Source organism: Apodemus sylvaticus, chromosome 2, assembly GCF_947179515.1.
Source record: "Apodemus sylvaticus chromosome 2, mApoSyl1.1, whole genome shotgun sequence".
In the NCBI taxonomy this organism is placed as follows: domain Eukaryota; kingdom Metazoa; phylum Chordata; class Mammalia; order Rodentia; family Muridae; genus Apodemus; species Apodemus sylvaticus.
In genome coordinates this window covers 84,354,371-84,376,660 of record NC_067473.1, presented here as the reverse complement: position 1 = coordinate 84,376,660, position 22,290 = coordinate 84,354,371, and the positions used below count along the sequence as shown (strand labels likewise).

At 40.2% G+C, this 22,290-nt stretch overlaps 1 protein-coding gene across 2 annotated transcripts in view; it reads left to right on the top strand.

Annotated features, from left to right (window-relative positions):
* Fam13a (family with sequence similarity 13 member A) overlaps positions 1-22,290 on the top strand; it is a 107,622-nt gene that overhangs the window by 69,567 nt on the left and 15,765 nt on the right. For both annotated transcript variants that reach the window (XM_052173831.1, XM_052173830.1), the window contains exons 9-13: positions 9,375-9,579; positions 10,083-10,221; positions 10,994-11,075; positions 11,934-12,154; positions 12,795-12,878. In XM_052173831.1, coding sequence (XP_052029791.1) covers positions 9,375-9,579; positions 10,083-10,221; positions 10,994-11,075; positions 11,934-12,154; positions 12,795-12,878 — 731 coding nt within the window. The remainder of the gene's footprint in view (positions 1-9,374; positions 9,580-10,082; positions 10,222-10,993; positions 11,076-11,933; positions 12,155-12,794; positions 12,879-22,290) is intronic.

Here is a 22,290-nt window from a genome sequence, read left to right as displayed (position 1 = left end):
ATACATTCCAAGTTTTTAAGAAAGATATTCTTCTTCGCTTCTCTTCTATCTTTTAATGTATACATTTTTTAAAAAAATCATACATCATTGGGAACATCGGTTGAAAGCGTTTCTTTGCTGAAGACTTCTGACATGGTTTTAGCTTCTTCTTCTCTAGAGTCTTCTGATGAAGATATCAGAAATCTGCTCTGAGGAAGAAGTTAGCTTAGTCACGACAATGCCAAGGGAGGGCCTAGCTGCCTCCACTATCCCTCTGTCTACACCCAAACCTGTGTCACTGTTCTGCACAGTGTGTGTCTGAAGGCCATAGTCAGGGAGAAATGGGCTCCTGGCTTTATTAAGGCAGCTGAATGTAACCTAATGACTTAACAGAGAGTCACAACTACGAAAAGCAGCTCTGCTTGTGTGGGGATTCCCTGTTCCTATCCTGACCCACTCCTCAGTTCTTGTCTAATGATCAAAAGTCCATGTGAAGAGCCCACAAGGGGAAAGGCTATCCTACTTATTGTCCTGACCTAGCGAGCTTTGCCAGAAGAGACTGCTTAATTTTCATGTTTTCCCCCTATAATCTAAGAAACCTGTTCTGGTTGTTTTCATATAATTAGGCAGCAGATCTGAAATTTTCTCAGATCATTCCAACTCAAAATATTCAGAGAACAAAAGAGGTCATGGTTGACTTGCTTCATGTGAAATTTAACTGGTCTATTGCTGGATATCTATTGACTTGATATTCATTTTTGACCACTTTGAAATAAGCATATGTCCTTTTAATCTGTAAGTTGGCAACAAGTTGACTTTCTAACTTTAAGAGTCTCAGAGAGGTCACTGTTGCCCAAATAAAAGCAAAAGTCCACATAAATAAATACCATATTTGAGTTTCAGTGATATGCGCTATCATGTAGCTTTTAAATAAAAAGAAGACTCCGGAGCCAGAATTCAAATGAGCTACAGTCTCTTCCTTGCTCCTCAGTTTGATAATTTCTCTTGGTTAATCACAAATGTAAATTTCTCTCTCAACACACATAACTTAAAATAACGCTGAACAAGCTCTTCAGTGTGGTTAGAAGCCAATATAGAGTTTCCTAGAAATCATTCCATTAAAGATTTTTTTGTAGAGAATACAAGTGTGGAGGAAGCAGCATTTTATTTAGAAGGCTGGGCAGGATGTTTTCCTCAAGGTTAGAAAAAAATACACTTTACAGGCTGGCTTGGGCTTGAGATTTGTGTTGGTGAATTGCTGTGACTATTCTCCCCTCCACCCCATTAAATTTGCATTTGTGGTTGAACTTCTACAACTCTAAAACCTGCAGTGATTTGTTTTTCAAGGTCATTTTGACAGTTTGGTTACTGCTTTCAGTAACCTTTTCTTTAAATTACATACTTTAATTTCCAACTTGCTTTATAATAGGAACATGGCCAAAAGTATAGTCAAAATAAAGGAACCAATGTGCAAAGCTAGGTTAAATGACAACAATAAATTTGATGGCTAGAATATCATCTATAGCTTCTTTAAGAAATGGAAAGATGGTTTCCTAGTCGCCAGTGAACTTCACACTAAATTGTGCCCACGAAAGCAAGACAACGAAATATAAGGATGGAAAGAATAATCAGGAGGCTGTACAGATGAATATCCATTCTCAGCCTCCAATCCCCTCAAAGCCACAGTGTAGAAGGACACTCTGGGTTTGCATGAATGCTCCCTGGCCTGTGCCATTGGTCACAGTCTGATGTGGAGCCAGAAAGGGTCACCTGATGTGGGGTGGCCTGAATGGCTGAGGTGTGTGCTGCCGGGTGTGCTGCGGAAATAACGTTCTCCAAATTGTTAAGCTTAGGATAAAGGAAACAATGAAAGGGATTGAAATCGTAAGTAGATTCCATAGTCTACAAAGTGGAACCCTTGCAAAGTAAACATAGTGTCCATCTCATCCGGCTTGCTGGCCTGCAGTCAACCATGCCTTCACCTTTTAAGGCACATTATGTAATCTGTCATGCTGTTATATTTCGTGGTGTTAGCGTTTCAACTCTCCAAAGTTAAATGGATACATAAATCAAAGGCATTGTTCTGATACTGAAAGGTAATTAGAATTGTGCAATTAAGGCATGTTGATGTGTATGATATTTAAACATAACTGTATTTTATTTGCCTTGAAATTAGACTTAAAGGGCACTTTGACCTGGGAATAGTAGCCACACATAATCCCAATGTGGGGAGGTTTATAATCCCAGTATATGTGAGATAGCAGAATCACCATAATGTTGAGGCCAGCCTGTGCTACAGGGTCTCACTCTGTAGCACAAGCTGGCCTTGGAATTATCAGTGTGAGCCTCCACAAACAGCTAACAGGATGTTTTTTTAAAGGTCACAAAATGTAGCTGGGTGGTGGTGGCGGCGCACGCCTGTAATCCCAGCATTTGGGAGGCAGATGCAGGTGGATTTCTGAGTTCAAGGCCAGCCTGATCTACAGAGTGAGTTCCAGGACAGCCAGGGCTATACAGAGAAACCCTGTCTCAAAAAAAACCAAATCCATAAAACATAAGAAATAAAGGTCACAAAATGTTTAAGTTTTCTCAGTTGTTACTTACAATGGACCACAATTTTGGAGAGAAATTTTCTTTAAGTCATGAAGAGAAGCTGGTGAGATGGCTTAGTAGGTAATAGCGTGTATTTATTGTTCATGCCAAGAATCTGAGTTCAACTCCCAGCATCCACATAAGACAGCTTACAACTGCTTGTAGCTCCAGCTCTAGCAGATGCTCCCTAGCCTCAGGCATACCCACATGTAAAACAAACAATAATAAAAATATTCTTAAAAATGAGTCATGGAGAAGGGTTGGCAAGAGGGTTCAGTGGGTAAGGGCACTTGGCACCAAGTCTGATAACTTGAGCTCAGGCCCCAGAATTTACATTATGGAAGTAGAAAAGCAACTGTCACAAAAGGTCCTCTGCCCACCACATGTGCACTATGACATACACAAACACAATCAATAATCAATCAACCAATCAATTGATGAGTATAAAAAAGTATTTTAAAAGAATCCTGGAGAAGCAGGATCTTTTTTTTTTCTTCTTTTTTTCTTTTTTTCTTTGATGTATTCTTTATTTACATTTCAAATGATTTCTCATTTTCTGGGTCCCCACTCCCCGCAAGTCCCATAAGCTCTCTTCCCTCCCCCTGTTCTTCCATCAACTCCTTCCCACTTCCCTGTTCTTCCCCTATACTGTTGCATTGAGTCTTTCCAGAACCAGAGGCCACTCCTCTGTTCTTTTTGGACATAATTTAATATGTGGATTATTTCTCGGGTATTCCAAGTTTCTAGGTTATTATCCACTTATCAGTGAGTGCATACCATGACTGATCTTTTGAGACTGGGTTACCTCACTTAGTATGATGTTCTCCAACTTCATCCATTTGTCTACGAATTTCATGAATTCATTGTTTCTAATGGCTGAATAGTACTCCATTGTGTAAATATACCACATTTTTTGTATCCATTCCTCTGTTGAGGGACACCTGGGTTGTTTCCAGCTTCTGGCTACTACAAATAGGGCTGCTATGAACATAGTGGAGCATGTGTCCTTATTACATGCTGGGGAATCCTCTGGGTATATGCCCAGGGGTGGTATAGCAGGGTCCTCTGGAAATGTCATGCCAAGTTTTCTGAGGAACCACCAGACTGATTTCCAAAGTGGTTACACCATCTTACAATCCCACCAGCAGTGGAGGAGTGTTCCTCTTTCTCCACATCCTCGCCAGCACTTGCTGTCTCCTGAGCTTTTGACCTTAGCCATTCTGACTGGTGTGAGGTGAAATCTCAGGGTTGTTTTGATTTGCATTTCTCTAATGATTAATGATGTTGAACATTTCTTAAAGTGTTTCTCAGCCCTCCAAAGTTCTTCATGTGAAAATTCTTTGTTTAGTTCGGTACCCCACTTTTTAATGGGGTTATTTGGTTCTCTAGGTTCTACCTTCTTGAGTTCTCTGTATATATTAGATATTAGCCCTCTGTCAGATTTAGGGTTGGTGAAGATCCTTTCCCAATCTGTTGGTTGACATTTTGTCCTTTTGACAGTGTCCTTTGCCTTACAGAAACTTTGTAGTTTTATGAGGTCCCATTTGTCAATTCTTGTTCTTAGAGCATAAGCTATTGGTGTTCTATTCAGGAACTTTTTCCCTGTGCCCATGTCCTCAAGGGTCTTCCCCAGTTTCTTTTCTATTAGTTTCAGTGTGTCAGGTTTTATGTGTATGTCCTTGATCCATTTGGAGTTGAGCTTAGTATAAGGAGATAAGAATGAATCGATGCGCATTCTTCTGCATGCTGACCTCCAATTGAACCAGCACCATTTGTTGAAAAGACTATCTTTTTTTCCACTGGATGCTTTCAGCTCCTTTGTCGAAGATCAAGTGACCATAGGTGTGTGGGTTCATTTCTGGATCTTCAATCCTAATCCATTGATCCACTTGCCTGACATTGTACCAATACCATGCAGTTTTTATCACTATTGCTCTGTGGTAAAGTTTGAGGTCTGGGATACTGAATCCCCCTGAAGTTCTTTTACTGTTGAGAATAGTTTTAGCTATCCTGGGTTTTTTGTTATTCCAGATGAATTTGAGCATTGCTCTTTCTAGCTCTATGAAGAACTGGGTTGGGATTTTGATGGAGATTGCATTGAATCTGTAGATTGCCATTGGCAATATGATCCATCCCATCATACAATTAAGAAAACTGAGCATCTCCTAACTTTTAGATCGTGCTTTAAGCAATGCTATTTAGGTATCCCATCAAACAGAGTAGATAAGAATCAAACTTCAAATCCTGGCTTTGCTAATTATATGGTCTATGGAAAAATTATGAAATCTGTCTCCATTTTGCCTTGACTCCATTATTTGTAAATAAGTGTAACAACATAAGCAAATAATAATACATAATAAATATAATCTTTGTTTAGTAAGGATTAAATGAGCTAATATCTGCTGTCTTCCACATCCTATGGTCACCATATGATTGTTACTGCTTTTCTTTCCCCCAAATATCTCTAAATTTAGTTGGGGGGCAGAAATTCAGCAAATATACTGTATGAAATTCTCAAAGAAGTAATAATTTTTAAAGAAGCAAAATCAATAATAATTAGGCAGGCCCTCCATCTGTTTCCCATTCCTTCCATCTGCTGTTTCCCATTCATGCCAATCTCTATTCCTCTGTTTTGTAGTAGGTTAGACCCTGGGTTGGGAAATGCAGCACTTGAAAAGAGAGAGTAGCTGGCCTCCTAGCAGGGTCTTTGTGATAGCTTTCTCTAAGATGTGAGTAATAGCAGACAGGCAGAGTAGTACATAGTAGCTGATAAGAAACTGTGTGTACATGTGCTAGCCCATGGGTTCAGGTCACCTCAAATGGCATTGCTCCTTTGGTTGAAGTCATCCGCCCTATTCTGTCCTATACATATATCAGTAATTTAAGCAGACCTCCTGGGGACGTGCTTCTTTGCAGATAGAGGCAAAGCAAATATATGAGCCCTAAAAATTAAATCTGGGATTAACAAAGCTGACTGCTAAGGTCCTTATAAATTTGGTAGTTTGCAAGACATTTTTGGCCAATTTAGTAAGACTCACATTGTTCTAAGGTTGAATTTTAGAACAGAGAAAGATTTTATGAAAGTAACCCCTCAGTGTGGCATCTACCTTTTCATGTCTGGGATGCTCTAGCACCTCTTTGAACAGCTGAGAAGACAGTTATGACATCATACCAAGCAGTAATGACTCTAGACAACATAGTTGGGAAAGAGCTATGGAAAATATCATCTCCCTTAATTTTGTCCAGATTTCTTATAAAGAACTCATTTCAGTAGCCAGTTTCTTTGATATAGCAATGGTTGCAGCCAGATAAGCAGAGCGCAGCTGTCTCAATGCCCTGTGCCAGCTTTGCTTGAAGATGAACTTCCTGTGCTGGATTGATTCCCTTTAGGTCCCTGTGTAATGTGGTCTCAGAATTAGGATTCCTCAGAACTTATCAATTACATAGCAGGAACACGGCTTTCATATTGTTATTTCTGATGACCTGCTTTTGTATCAAGTGACCTAAATGAATTAATTTTTAATTATAAACAACATGATTATATCTAGAGTTCATTGTGAGTGACCAAAGGGATTTTTATTTGAAATAAATATGTGCTTATTTTATGTCCTGCTGTAGAGGGGAAATTCAGTGTGAAGCCTCATGACTTTTTTTGTTGTCCCCTTGAGTACTTTTCTTACAATATTCTTCTTTCAATGTTTTACAGTTACTGACTCAATATAAACTATTTTTCAAGCATCTCTTAGAAATGGCTATGCATCCTCAAAACTGGTCTTTTCAAAGCAATATAATGATGTACACTATATGTCACAGGATGCCAGGCTGTTCCTTGGTTCCTAGTTGAGTGACAATTAGCAAATGAAAGCCAGGCTATTTCAGACTAATGTGGAAAGAAGTGTATTGCTTCTTTAGCATATGAGATATGTACTGCATGTCAATTTGTGACTTTCTTAAATGGAGTCCTTTAGATTGAGACTTCATAGAAGGGAGAAGAGGCCACTCGCCTCAGTGTTCCTCATTGTAGAACTGGGAACGATCACTTCTGTTCCACCTGTGGAACAGTGATAAAATATTGCTCTTTATTTTGTTAAAGCTGAAATTCACAATGACTTTGTATCTATTGTCTTTCAGTAATGGATTCATCTATCCTACCTACACAGTTTAGCAGGAAAATGCTAGAATATTGTGAGCTGTCTTATTTCCTGTTCAACACTTGTAACACTAGGAAAGGATGTATTTGGGTGTTTTATTTGTTTTTGTTTGTATGTTTATCATTGAAATGATTGATCCAGGACAAAGACAAAATAAAGTTGTATTAAACAAGAGAATAGATAGATGGCTTCAGGTTACCTGCTAAGCACCACTCCTAATTCAGTCTATTTATAATGAGTTTATGACCATAAAGACCAAATAGTTGAAACCTCAAAGATGATTTTATTTTAGAAAATGTATTCTTCTGGATTAAAATTCAAATTGAGGGTGTCAAGATCAAGCTTTTCAAACTATATTTCTTTTTCCCTGATAAATAGAAATCTCAAGTTAACTAGCATACCCTTGTGCCAATATCAGCATCATACTTCGTTTTGCCAAAACTTTGGGTCCTGTCCCCTTAATTGTTCACTCGTCAGCAGAGAGGCCAAGGCCAGCGGCAAGGCTGCTTAGGCCGTCTTAACTCTATGCAGTCTGGTTGAGTTGATTGTTGTCTTAGGAAATAGAAGATGTGATCTAGTCAGTCTAACAACCTCATTTTCTGCAACATAACACCAACATTTGCATTTCTCCCAGAGACTCCTTTCTCCTGCCTCCCTTCTTTCTTGGTGCTTTTCATTCTTTTATGTCAACCGAGTATAGCTGCTCAGTCCTGTAAGCTGCTACTTAGCACATACGGACTAATACCGTTAGTCCAAAGAATGAGATGTTTGTCTCCAGGCTTAGTCATGTGCATTGCGCATGTTTGCGCATCAATAAATGAGACTTTTTACCTTGAACATTTTTGTTTTCAGAATATTTATCTACATTCCCAGATAACGTGAGTTCCTTTAAACTGCAAACCTTGTTCTTTATTATTTAATATTTCAAATGGACTCGTTTATCTTCCTATTGCACTGTGAAGTTTTTCGAAGCTTCAGGTAGTTGTCACTGATTTTGTAGCTCTGGAACATTCTAAAGCAAAACAGTTAGAAGTTAGAAGGCACAGGAGCACACCCTCTCTTCTCTCACTGACGGGTGCTTGTTCTTAACTTCCGTACAGCTCAGAGGCCTTATCTCTCAGCAGCCTGGGATTAGTAGTTCTCAAAGCTGACTATTGAATCATTTGGGCAGCTTTTAAGTGTGTACATGCTTTTGTGTGTGCACACTGGTGTGTGTGGATGTAGATATACATGTGTGTACATGTTTGTTGACCTGCCTGTCAGTCTTATCTGGACCTTCATTTAAGTATACTGTATGTGGGGTAGGTTAAGTATTTATGTGTTCCTAGTTTCCCTGGGTTACTCTAAGCATGTACCAAGGGTGAGAGGTCTTAAAAGCTGTTAACCTGCCTCAAATGTTCTAGAATTATAATCTGGTCTTTCTACATACAAAGCTTAAGCACATGTAGTTCATATACCTGTAAACAGTTTCAAGCTTCATATTCAAGGAGCAGTTGGGAGTTCTGTGATTCAGACTTTTAAGAATCCCAGAGTCTAAGATCGGAGCAAGTACTAGACTTGTGGAAATCACTAAATGGCAAGTGTACTCAAAGACTTCAGTGCAGATTGTGTGCCACCTAAGATCTACTTTGAAGTCTTTTAGATATAGTTGTAAAGTTTTTCTTAGTATTTATTTAGCTTTGTCAGGTGGGGCGGGGGCTGTTGCAGCCGTGCCACAGTGAACTTGTGGAGCTGAGAGAATGAGCTGAGGAGTTGGTTCTCTCCTTCCAACACGTGAGTTTCAGGCATCAAGTTCAGGTCATCAGGCTTGATAACAAGGGCCTTTACCCACGGAGCCATTTTGCCAGCCCAATACTTATTGTTAGTTTCCAACTAAGAAAAGGAGTATTTTCAAATGTGGCTTGTGATAAATAGAAATAAACACTACCTTCTTGCCTCATAAAATAAAAGGTCACTATTTTGTGCTTTTTTTTCCTGAATGATTACCTAAAAATAATTTGTGTTGGTTTGGCGTCTCTAAGGCTCTTTTCCTCTCTTCATAATTTATGTATGCTCCCTCAACCTGCTCTTGGGCAGTTTCTGAAATTACAAGTGCAAAGCACAGTCAGAAATACGCTAATCCTGTGTACTAGACAGAGAGACGTGCACAGTCAGAGGCATGCTAATCCTGTGTACTAGGCAGAGAGGTGTGCACAGTCTGAAGCATGCTAATCCTGTGTCCTAAGCAGAGGCCCATGGGGAAGCATTCTAATCCTGTAGAGAGGCTTGCACAGTCAGAAGCCAGCGAATCCTGTGTACTAGGCAGAGAGACACAGAAAGAAACATGCTAATCCTGCATGCTCGGCAGAGGCCCGGGGAGACGTCTTACTCAATTACCCACACAGAGGTTGTATACCCTTGGTCAATAGGCTCCCATAAGGCTAACATGGCTCCTTAGTTGTCAAATTCTGGTCTGAAAGCAAGTGAGAATAGAGATAAAGTCAGGTGGTGTCCATGAGATACAGTGGTGATTTCAGTTAGACATGGTATCTACTCTGGACCTTAGATATGAAGCAAGAAGCCACCCAATAGGAAGTGACCTAAAACATTCAGGAATCAGGGTGATGATACTTTCAAGAAGTGTTAACCTCTTAAACCTCAACCATTTTCCAGAACCCATCCCATCCTGGCAACAAGAAAATGCAGACTCTGATGAAGCCCGCCTCTCCCCACAGGCTGGGCGCCTGATTCACCAGTTCCTGGATGAGGACAGCGACCCCATGCTGTCTCCCAGGTTCTATGCCTATGGGCAGAGCAGGCAGTACCTGGATGACACAGAAGTGCCTCCGTCTCCCCCCAATTCCCATTCTTTCATGAGGTACGTTCTTTGTTACTGATAAGCTACTGCAACAGCCACATTGCATCAGAATAGACAGAATGTCACTGATGGCTCACCCAATTAGTAAAAGATTAAGTTGGGGATGTGTGGAGGGATTTGTGGGGTGCAACACCTAAAGTTTTCCATCCTAGTGTGGAGGCTGTGTTAGAGTTTCCACTTGAGCTGTGGCCCAACTGTAGATCTCATTTTGAATTCCACTTAGCGCCTCCTTCTTAAAGCTCTGTCAAATTTAACATTTAGGCTTGAACTCCATTTCAGATTGTTTTGATAATGTAAGTGGAAGTGAGAGAAACACAGACTTATTTAATAGGTGGCATATACATAATTCAGATGTACTCGGAAAATGTACCCATCTCTTGAGTTTTATCAAAGGGGAGGGGATGTTTTCACTCCTCTGTTCCATCTACTCTCATATCCTGAAGGACCTCCCCATAGTTATTGGTCATTCACGGGGCAGCTAACCCATGCCATGCTCTCTGCAGGCGCCGAAGCTCTTCCCTGGGGTCCTATGATGATGAGCAAGAGGACCTGACACCTGTGCAGCTCACTAGAAGGATCCAGACCCTTAAAAAGAAGATCCGGAAGTTTGAGGACAGGTTTGAAGAAGAGAGAAAGTACAGAGTGAGTTCTCCGTTAGGATCTCCTCATCCCAATATACCCTTTATCTGGTAGAGCTTCAGTTCTCAACCTGTGGGTCTCAGATACACTGCATGTCTGGTATTTACATTACATTTCATAACAGTAGCACAATTATAGTTATGAAGTAACAACAAAATAAATTTGTGGTTGAGGGTTCACCATAACATGAGCAACTATATTAAAGGGTCACAGCATTAGGAGAGTTGAGAACCATTGATGTAGAAGATACCCAAAGTTAATTAAAGAAGGGAATTTTACTTGTTGGGCTAAAATTTGATTTAAGATTATCTTCTACAGTTTCCTCCATGCTGGGCTCCTTCCATTGTTGGCTATGTGTTGGTTTCCCAAGCCAGTGGCAAGAGGGCATTTTTCATGCTGACTGTAAGATAAACTATAAGCTCTTCCACTTCCTGCTTCATTAGCTGAAATATAGAAATAATAGAAAAGGGGATGTGGACCCCATAGAAGTCCATGATCATAAAGATCCAGTATTTAGCCCTTATGGAAATTGGCTTGAGTATTGGAAATAAGCAGTAAAATATTTACTGTAGGAGGCTTGAGAGATGGCTCAGTGGTTAAGAGAACCATCTGTTCTTTCAAAGGACCCAGGTTCATTTCCCAGTACCCACATAGCAGCTTACAACTGTTTCTAACTCCAATTCCAAGGGATCTGATACCCTCAAACAAATGCACATAAAATAAAGTTAAATAAACCATTTTTTTAAAGTATTTACTCTAGATTTTCATTTCCCAGCCCTCCCATAGTGACAAGGCAGCCAATCCAGAGGTTCTGAAATGGACAAATGACTTGGCCAAATTCCGGAAACAGCTGAAAGGTAAGTGAAGTTGTGAACTTTCTGGCATGGCCTGTGTGCAATAAACCAGGAGCCAAATCCCTAGGGTTATGCTGAGTTTCACCAGAGTGTCACTATCAGGGCTTCCCAGGCCTGGAGACACTTCCCAGTTCACCCAGTTCTTTTTGGAACACCATCCCAAGACTTTGGAACATCTCATGTCACAAGACAACCAGACAAGATATGATATGAATTCCTCAACATGTCCTGATTTCTGCACACTCCTAGAAAGATGGTTTCACGTTAGTACTTCTTCTACCCATTTATTCTAAAGTTGCACTTGTAGGAATGTTAGAAGGCATTTCATCAGAGACAGATCTGAAAGGTCTAGGCACCTTCCCCTTGAAAAGCTTTCTGTATTTAGGGATAGTCACAGAAACAACTAAATGAAATGAAAATGGGATATACTGTACATTGGATGAGAAGCAGTGGTCAGTGTCTGATTTTAGATCAGCATATATATATATATATATATATATATATATATATATATATATATATATGTACTATATGTACTATATGCACATCTATATGCCCTTGAAATGCTTTAGCCCACTTCTGACATCAGTTACCAAGCTGAGGTGACCAAAATTCAGGTGCTCAAAGCTAATACTTTCCTAGGAATTAGGGTTTGGGAAACATTCCTAAAGATCTAGAAATAGTCTATTACAGTTTGTTTTATGTAATGATCCAGGGAATTCCATTTACACTGTAATTCAATTCTCTCTGGACAAAAAAAAAAAAAAAAAAAAAAAAAAAAAAAAGACATGGCTAAGCAGTTATTGACATAACAGCACACCTCAGTCTCATGTACCTGTGTTTACAAATCTAATTGCCTAGAATCAAAACTGAAGATTTCTGAAGAGGACCTCACCCCCAGGACACGGCAACGAAGTAACACACTCCCCAAGAGTTTTGGTTCCCAGCTAGAAAAAGAAGATGAGAAGAAGCAGGAAGTGGTGGATAAAGCCATCAGGCCCAGTGTTGAAGCTACACTGGAAGGGATACTAAGGAAACTCCAAGAGAAGCGAGTAGAGGCCAGCCGTCCCGAGGACATTAAGGTGGGATGCTGTTAGAAAGCATGAGGGAGTTGCCCTTAGTGAGGTCAACATGGTAAAAACACAGGCCATGCAGATTGCCGTGATGCCTTTGCCAAACTTGCTTTCCAGGTAGGCGACACTGCTCTGCTGTCTCCTGGCATTACACTAGTCCCAGTGGAAAGGGGGAAGAGGGCAGGGAGTGTGAATCCCTGCAAGCGCGACCCCTTGTAAAGCTTCCCAGAGAGAGGCATATGAAAGCTGCAGTGTTTTAGCTGTGGTTACTCTGGTTTCTGACTACTGATCGAAAGCAGATCGTTCTGTTGACTGTTGTAAAATGAACTCATCGAGATTAATTGATGGCTTGACTCTCTGAGTAGAGGATGACAGGCAAACCTTTAGGAGAATAACTGAAGTATTCTGGGTCCATTAAGCTCAACCTGTGTCTTCAGAGTGCCTTCCTTGCCACGTGGGTATTCCAGCTGATGACAATGGTCATCTACACTCTGTGCCTCTGGTGGGAGGTCAAGGGGCTCTCATTGTTATGTGATCTTTGAACAGAGCATTTTAACCCTTCCTTTAGATGAATGTGACTACATAAAGAAGTTGGGATGTACACAAATGTTTTCCTCATGTTTCCTTTCTTACCACTGTGTTTATACAGGATATGACCAAGGACCAGATTGCTAATGAGAAAGTGGCTCTGCAGAAAGCCCTGCTATACTACGAAAGTATCCACGGGCGGCCGGTATGTGATGCAGCAAACTGTCTCTTTGGGGTCAGTTGTCTGGTTTTGGAAAGGTTCTACAATTTAGTTTCATCTAGGAACTAGGGACCCTGATACATACTCTATTCTCTAGTACAAGAAAGGAAACTTAATGCATATTCACATCATATGGAAGTGTTTTTGAAGGCATGGTCAATAGATCTTGAACATAACTGAGTTCCAACAGAAGTTAGTTTACACCTAAACTTAAGTTGCTAGTGTCCTATTGAAAGAGAAGAGAGGTAAAGGGGAAGGGAGATCTTGTAGAGAGTTCATAAAATTTTAAAGAAAGGAGACCTCCTGCCAGAGTCAGTATCCATAAGCTGTAGCTGACTGTAGGTTTCCACTGGCATATTATAAAAGGAGTAAGCTTGATCATAAAACAGTCCCTCTGTGCTTCAGGACACAGTCAGCACTATAAATGACTTCTAAGGGTACGTAGAACCCACATTATGAAGTGCAAGATGTAGCTGTGCTTTTTTTTTTTTTTTTTTTTTTTTTTTTTTTTTTTTTGCTTTTTTGCTTTTTTCGAGACAGGGTTTCTCTATACAGCCCTGGCTGTCCTGGAACTCACTCTGTAGACCAAGCTGGCCTTGAAATCAGAAATCTGCCTGCCTCTGCCTCCCAGAGTGCTGGGATTACAGGTGTGCACCACCACTGCCTGGCTGCTATGCTTTCTTATCAAACTAATAAGTACCTGAGGTGGTTTGATGTTTAACAAGCACATGTTGGGTATTTTTTGATAGTTTTAGGGAAACTTGCAGTAAGACAGGATTCTTCCCTCCACCCCCACCTTTTATTGGATATTTTCTTTATTTGCATTTCAAATGTTATCCCCTTTCCAGGTCTGCCCTCCAGAAATTCATATTCCCTCCCCCTCCCCCTGTGTCTATGAGGGTGATTCCCCACCCTCCCACCCATTCCCACCTTCCTGCCGGGGCACTCCCCTATACTGGGGGCATTGAATAACACCCTCAAGCCCAAGGGTGCTCCTCCCACTGATATCTAACAAGGCCATCCTCTTCCACATATGCGGCCAGAGCCATGGGTCCCTCCATGTGTACTCTTTGGTTGGAGGTCCAGTCCCCAGGAGCTCCCAGGCATCTGGCCAGTTGATACTATTGCTTCCCCCATGAGGATGCAAAGCCCCTCAGCTCCTTCAGTCCTTCAGTCCATTCTCCAACTCCTCCATCGAGGAGGTTTGGTAACTGTATAAGGAATGAATCCCCAGGTGGAGCAAAGACAAGATTCTTTCTGCTGTCTTCTTTGAGGACCCTAGTCACCCTTGCTGCCTATTACTCTTCATTGTCTCCTGTTCAGATAGTTGACAAGGGAAAAATGTCACAACAGCAATTGCTACAGGCAGGTATAAGGATGCATGAAATTTAGAGTCACCAATTTTTATAAAGCCCTGAAATGCAGGCATTTCCACTGTGTTATAACTACTCATTTAACGAATTATTGGGACAAGGAGGGAAACTTCACCCTGGAAAAAGCAAGCTAGTAACCTTTCCTCAAACCTAAAAGAAGTTAAGCAATCAAATTTAAAAAATAACGTCAAAAATGATAGGAAGTAACAATCACTATTCCTTAATATCTCTTAACATCAATGGACTTAATGCCCCAATAAAAAGACACAGACTAACTGACTGGATACGTAAACAGGACCCTACATTTTGCTGCTTACAGGAAACACACCTCAGGGTCAAAGACAAACACTACCTCAGAGTAAAAGGCTGGAAGATAATTTTACAAGCAAATGGTCTCAGGAAACAAGCTGGAGTAGCCATTTTAATATCAGATAAAATTGACTTTCAACCCAAAGTCATCAAAAAGGACCCTGAGGGACACTTCTTGCTGGTCAAAGGAAAAATACAAAAAGAAGAACTGTCAATCCTGAACATCTATGCCCCAAATGCAAGGGCACCCTCTTTCGTAAAAGAAACTTTATTAAAACTAAAAGCACACATTGCACCTAACACAATAATTGTGGGTGACTTCAACACTGCACTTTCCTCAATGGACCGATCAGGAAAACAGAAACTAAACAGGGACACAATGAAACTAATTGAAGCTTTGGACCAATTAGATTTAACAGATATATATAGAACATTCTATCCTAAAACAAAAGAATATACCTTTTTCTCAGCACCTCATGGTACCTTCTCCAAAATCGACCATATAATTGGTCACAAGACAGACCTCAACAAATATAAGAAGATAGAACTAATCCCATGCCTCCTATCTGATCACTATGGAGTAAAAGTGGTCTTCAATAGCAACAGAAACAACAGAAAACCCACATACACGTGGAAACTGAACAATACTCTACTCAATGATACCTTGGTCAAGGAAGAAATAAAGAAAGAAATTAAAGACTTTTTAGAACATAATGAAAATGAAAACACAACATACCCAAATTTATGGGACACAATGAAAGCAGTGCTAAGAGGAAAACTCATAGCCCTGAGTGCCTCCAAAAAGAAAATGGAGAGAGCATACATTACCAGCTTAATGACACACCTGAAAGCCCTAGAACAAAAAGAAGCTATTTCGCCCAGGAGGAGTAGAAGGCAGGAAATCATCAAACTCAGGGCCGAAATCAATCAAGTAGAAACAAAGAGAACCATACAAAAAATCAACAAAACCAGGAGCTGGTTCTTTGAGAAAATCAACAAGATAGATAAACCCTTAGCCAGACTGACCAAAGGGCACAGAGAAAGTATCCAAATTAACAAACATAGAAATGAAAAGGGAGATATAACAACGGAAACTGAGGAAATCCAAAAAATCATCAGATCCTACTACAAGAGCCTGTACTCAACACAACTGGAGAATCTGGAGGAAATGGACAATTTCCTTGACAGATACCAAATACCAAAATTAAATCAGGACCAACTAGACCATCTAAACAGTCCCATAATGCCTAAAGAAATAGAAGGAGTCATAGAAAGTCTTCCAACCAAAAAAAGCACAGGGCCAGATGGCTTCAGTGCAGAATTCTACCAGACCTTCAAAGAAGAGTTAACACCAATACTCTTCAAACTATTCCACAAAATAGAAACAGAAGGAACACTACCCAATTCCTTCTACGAAGCCACAATTACGCTGATACCAAAGCCACAAAAAGATCCAACAAAGAAAGAGAACTTCAGACCAATTTCCCTTATGAACATCGATGCAAAAATACTCAATAAAATTCTTGCCAACCGAATCCAAGAACACATCAAAACGATCATCCACCATGATCAAGTAGGCTTTATCCCGGGAATGCAGGGTTGGTTCAATATACGGAAATCCATCAATACAATCCACTACATAAACAAACTCAAAGAACAAAACCACATGGTCATTTCATTGGATGCTGAAAAAGCATTTGACAAAATTCAGCATCCCTTCATGCTTAAAGTCTTGGAGAGAACAGGAATTCAAGGCCCATACCTAAACATAGTAAAAGCAATATACAGCAAACCGGTAGCCAGCATCAAACTAAATGGAGAGAAACTTGAAGCAATCCCACTGAAATCAGGGACCAGACAAGGCTGCCCCCTTTCTCCTTATCTTTTCAATATTGTACTTGAGGTACTAGCTCGGGCAATTCGACAACATAAGGAGGTCAAAGGGATACAAATTGGAAAGGAAGAAGTCAAACTATCATTATTTGCAGACGACATGATCGTCTACCTAAGTGACCCAAAGAACTCCACTAGAGAGCTCCTACAGCTGATAAACAACTTCAGCAAAGTGGCAGGTTATAAAATCAACTCAAGCAAATCAGTGGCCTTCCTATACTCAAAGGATAAGCAGGCTGAGAAAGAAATTAGGGAAATGACCCCCTTCACAATAGCCTCAAACAGTATAAAGTATCTTGGGGTGACTCTTACCAAACATGTGAAAGATCTGTATGACAAGAACTTCAAGACTCTGAAGAAGGAAATGGAAGAAGACCTCAAAAAATGGGAAAACCTCCCATGCTCATGGATCGGTAGAATCAATATAGTTAAAATGGCCATTTTGCCTAAAGCACTATACAGATTCAATGCAATACCCATCAAAATCCCAACTCAATTCTTCACAGAGTTAGAAAGAGCAATTATCAAATTCATCTGGAACAACAAAAAACCCAGGATAGCTAAAACTATTCTCAGCAACAAAAGAAAATCTGGGGGAATCAGTATCCCTGACCTCAAGCAATACTACAGAGCAATAGTGTTAAAAACTGCATGGTATTGGGTTGAATTATTGAACGAATTAATCCTTTCTTGTAAAGGATATTTTCTACAATGTAGAAGCTTCCAGAATGAGATATAAAACTCCTTTTTAACAAGACACAGTATGACACCTGGTTCTTCAGGAACAAGGTAAACACTCATCACAGAACCATCACTCCAAACATGGATTTATGGGGTGAGGATTCTGGGTATTGTTTACCTGATAGTGAACCCAATCCCCAGAGTCTGGCACAAACCATGTCATACAGTGTAAGCCCAGGGAATATTCACAGAAGGCATCCTCTAGTTCTCTGTCTGTCTGTCTGTCTGTCTACTTTTGTCTTTGAAAAGTTCTGCCCCTGGTGCTGATTCATTTTGCTGGACTGTTCCTGCAGTGGAAAAGTACTAGAACTCTAGGATAATGTTCATGTGTCAGCCAAGTTTTGTTTCAGATTTTCTTAAGGCACTGAACCAAATAGTAAGTGCTTCAGAGTTCAAAGATTGTGAAATTTTGTCTTTCTGTCCTGGAGTATTCAGGACTGGGAGAGGCAGAGCTGAACTGTTGTGAACAGACAAGAGCCCCTTTGCCACAGAAGCTGCTCCTGTGATCCTGTTTCTCCACTTTTCATAGTTCTTAGTTCTTCCCTTCTCAAGGATTTTAGTTGGAATATTGACAGACTCCTTCCAGGGCTTCCTGGCCTGGCCCTCCCACACGAAAGAGCACACAGCTGCATTCCAAGTGGTCAAACCTCACTGCTGGTTTACTGGGTTGTGTGGAGGAGGTTTGGGGTTTGTTGTTGTGTTTTTATTTTTTGCTTTTCTTTTGCGTGCGTGCGTGCGTGCATGCGTGCGTGTGTGTGTGTGTGTGTGTGTGTGTGTGTGTGTGTGTGTGTGTGTATGGCTTTAACTTTGGAAGATTCTTTTTTTTTATGTCTGTACTTTGCTCCATGATGCAGATACTGTGTGTCTCTGAATTGTAGGAATTCAGTTTGGCAGACCTGGTGCTGCTTAAGATACCGCTTGAAGCTGCCCCCTTTCTCCTTATCTTTTCAATATTGTACTTGAGGTACTAGCTCGGGCAATTCGACAACATAAGGAGGTCAAAGGGATACAAATTGGAAAGGAGGAAGTCAAACTATCATTATTTGCAGACGACATGATCGTCTACCTAAGTGACCCAAAGAACTCCACTAGAGAGCTCCTACAGCTGATAAACAACTTCAGCAAAGTGGCAGGTTACAAAATCAACTCAAGCAAATCAGTGGCCTTCCTATACTCAAAGGATAAGCAGGCTGAGAAAGAAATTAGGGAAATGACCCCCTTCACAATAGCCACAAACAGTATAAAGTATCTTGGGGTGACTCTTACCAAACATGTGAAAGATCTGTATGACAAGAACTTCAAGACTCTGAAGAAGAAAATGGAAGAAGACCTCAAAAAATGGGAAAACCTCCCATGCTCATGGATCGGTAGAATCAATATAGTTAAAATGGCCATTTTGCCTAAAGCACTATACAGATTCAATGCAATACCCATCAAAATCCCAACTCAATTCTTCACAGAGTTAGAAAGAGCAATTATCAAATTCATCTGGAACAACAAAAAACCCAGGATAGCTAAAACTATTCTCAGCAACAAAAGAAAATCTGGGGGAATCAGTATCCCTGACCTCAAGCAATACTACAGAGCAATAGTATTAAAAACTGCATGGTATTGGTACAGTGACAGGCAGGAGGATCAATGGAACAGGATTGAAGATCCAGAAATGAACCCACACACCTATGGCCACTTGATCCTCGACAAAGAGGCTGAAAACATCCAATGGAAAAAAGATAGCCTTTTCAACAAATGGTGCTGGTTCAACTGGAGGTCAGCATGCAGAAGAATGCGAATTGATCCATCCTTGTCTCCTTGTACTAAGCTCAAATCCAAATGGATCAAGGACCTCCACATAAAGCCAGACACTCTGAAGCTAATAGAAAAGAAACTGGGGAAGACCCTTGAGGACATCGGTACAGGGAGAAAGTTTCTGAACAGAACACCAATAGCGTATGCTCTAAGAGCAAGAATTGACAAATGGGACCTCATAAGGTTACAGAGTTTCTGTAAGGCAAAGGACACCATCAAGAGGACAGATCGGCAACCAACAAATTGGGAAAAGATCTTCACCAATCCTACATCAGATAGAGGGCTAATATCCAATATATATAAAGAACTCAAGAAGTTAGACTCCAGAAAACCGAACAACCCTATTAAAAAATGGGGTACAGAGTTAAACAAAGAATTCTCACCTGAAGAACTTCGGATGGCGGAGAAGCATCGTAAAAAATGCTCAACTTCATTAGTCATTAGGGAAATGCAAATCAAAGCAACCCTAAGATTTCATCTTACACCAGTCAGAATGGCTAAGATTAAAAATTCAGGAGACAGCAGGTGTTGGAGAGGGTGCGGAGAAAGAGGAACACTCCTCCACTGCTGGTGGGGTTGCAAATTGGTACAACCACTCTGGAAAGCAGTCTGGCGGTTCCTCCGAAAACTGGGCACCTCACTTCCAGAAGATCCTGCTATACCACTCCTGGGCATATACCCAGAGGATTCCCCACCATGTAATAAGGATACATGCTCTACTATGTTCATAGCAGCCCTATTTATAATTGCCAGATGCTGGAAAGAACCCAGGTATCCCTCAACAGAAGAGTGGATACAAAAAATGTGGTATATCTACACAATGGAGTACTATTCAGCCATTAGAAACAATGAATTCATGAAATTCTTAGGCAAATGGATGGAGCTAGAGAACATCATACTAAGTGAGGTAACCCAGACTCAAAAGGTGAATCATGGTATGCACTCACTAATAAGTGGTTATTAACCTAGAAAACTGGAATACCCAAAACATAATCCACACATCAAATGAGATACAAGAAGAAAGCAGGAGTGGTCCCTGGTTCTGGAAAGACTCAGTGAAACAGTATTTGGCAAAACCAGAACGGGGAACTGGGAAGGGGTGGGAGGGAGGACAGGGGAAGTGAAGGGGCCTTACGGGACTTTCGGGGAGGGGGGGGGCTAGAAAAGGGGAAATCATTTGAATTGTAAATAAATTATATCGAATAAAAAAAAAAAAACAAAAAAAAAAACAGGGTCCTCAGGGGAAAAAAAAAAAAAGATACCGCTTGAACTCTAGGTACTTGCTTGACAGATATCTGCTATGGGTTGTCATGGCAGTAAAAAGAAATTAGAGACACACAGAGACACTTAGACATATAGTGATGTGTAAGCTCAAAACAGAGGAAGTAAATAGCAGCTTTGGACTGCAGAATAAATGACAGGTCTCACCGCCACTACAGTCACATCCCTCCTGCCTGCGTGACAAAAGATGATTACAGGGGCGCAAAGAATGTGCTCTTTTTACCTGTGTGTTATTAAAAATACAAAGTATTAGTCCTTTGTCTTGCCTTATTCCCTCTCTGACAAATCAAAATTTATGCATCTCATAGGATAGAGAACAAATTGAGAAACAAATATTAGTGTCATTTGTTGCCAATCGCAGGTCTTTCTGCCTCTCTCTAAGACACAATGCTCTAACCTCCTCAGGAAAAAAAACAAACTTCCCTTCATAGATGTCCAGTCTGAGAATCAAACTCAACTTTTATTTTTTTTAGATCTGTACTATAATTAACCCCAAACCCTAAAAACTATTAGACAAAAAAAAATCTGTATATTTCTAATGCTAGGCAGTCATTTCAAGTCCCTTTATCTCGCGAAGTCTATATGTAGAACTCGTGAGTTTGTCTACGTCTGTGTATTCCAGTTTAAGAGGCTATTGATCATCAGGATCACAGTTACATGTCGTGTACTACGCAGTTCTCAGCCAAGTCGTTTGCTTTAATTGAGGACATGTGTGACATACAAAAACAAGTGGGCTCATTGTCCTCTGCAAACTATTATTAAAAAGCATTCTCTTCAACAAGGGTGTTGGAAATCTTTAAAAATGATGTCACAGGAAAATATAGCAAATAGTCAAAGCCCCCACATGACAGTTCATGATATATCACCATTCATAATAAACATGCAGGGGAAGAGAATAGGTTGTTTGACCTGTACTTCTGGCTTCTTCTTACTTCTTTCCCATGCTGGTATATTTTGTTCTGTGTTTCACAACCATGTTGACTAACACAGCATTTAGTGCAGCCAAGTTAACATTTAAATTACATATCCATTTATAAACACTATCCTCTGGTTAGATGCTGTCTTGGATTTTCTGATCTTTCCACAAACATGCTAGTGTTCTTAACTTATAAAAGAGTTGCCATTTCCTAAATTAATGGGCCCAGAGTGCCATAGTTCAAATAAACTAGGTCCAGCTTTATTCAGGTCTGATGTTTTTGGAATAGAAAGAAACCTGACTGGGAGTCGATCCATCCACTCTCATCTAAGCTCTCTTATCTTGGGAAGTCATTGCTCTCTATGTGCCTTAACCACTAAAGAATGAGGAATGTCTAGCTCTCGGAGTCTGTTGCTTTAATTTTGTCTTTGTCATCAAAGTAAATATCTCACTGCTTTTTGTATTCCTTTACATCCAGGTAATATCAAACAAACTGTAGAAAAGTTTTGCTGGAGGCGGAGATTAAAAAAAAAAACTCACAACATAAAGGCAGACACAAGGGGCTATCTAATCTGGACTTTATGATTTCTACCCCAAATTTGCCTCTAGTTAAATACGAATAATTATTGGATAGTGCCCTCTTCTTAAAATACTCAAAATAACATCTGGCTATTTTCTTTTGAGTAACCAAAAGCAGGGTTTTTGATTTACTTAAAAAAAAAAGTAGTGACAGTAGAAGTATCTCTGTATCTTACTGAAGACCACTGTAGAGATGTTGTTGTATTCCTATCTTCCTGTCTCATGTTTATGTTTTTTTGTTTGTTTGTTTTGTTTTAGATAGGGTCTCACTATGAAACCCTGGATATTGCTACGTTGACTAGACTGGCCTTGAACTCACAATGATCTACCTGCCTCTGACTCCTGAATTCTGAATTTAAAGGCTTGTACCACCACACAGGCCAATATTGCTTTGCTTTGCATAAAAAAAAATCAATAAGAACTCCATTTCCTCACACTCCAAAGCATTCAGTACTACCAACTAAATTTAAACTAAGGTTTTAAAGAGTGGAGAAAGGAT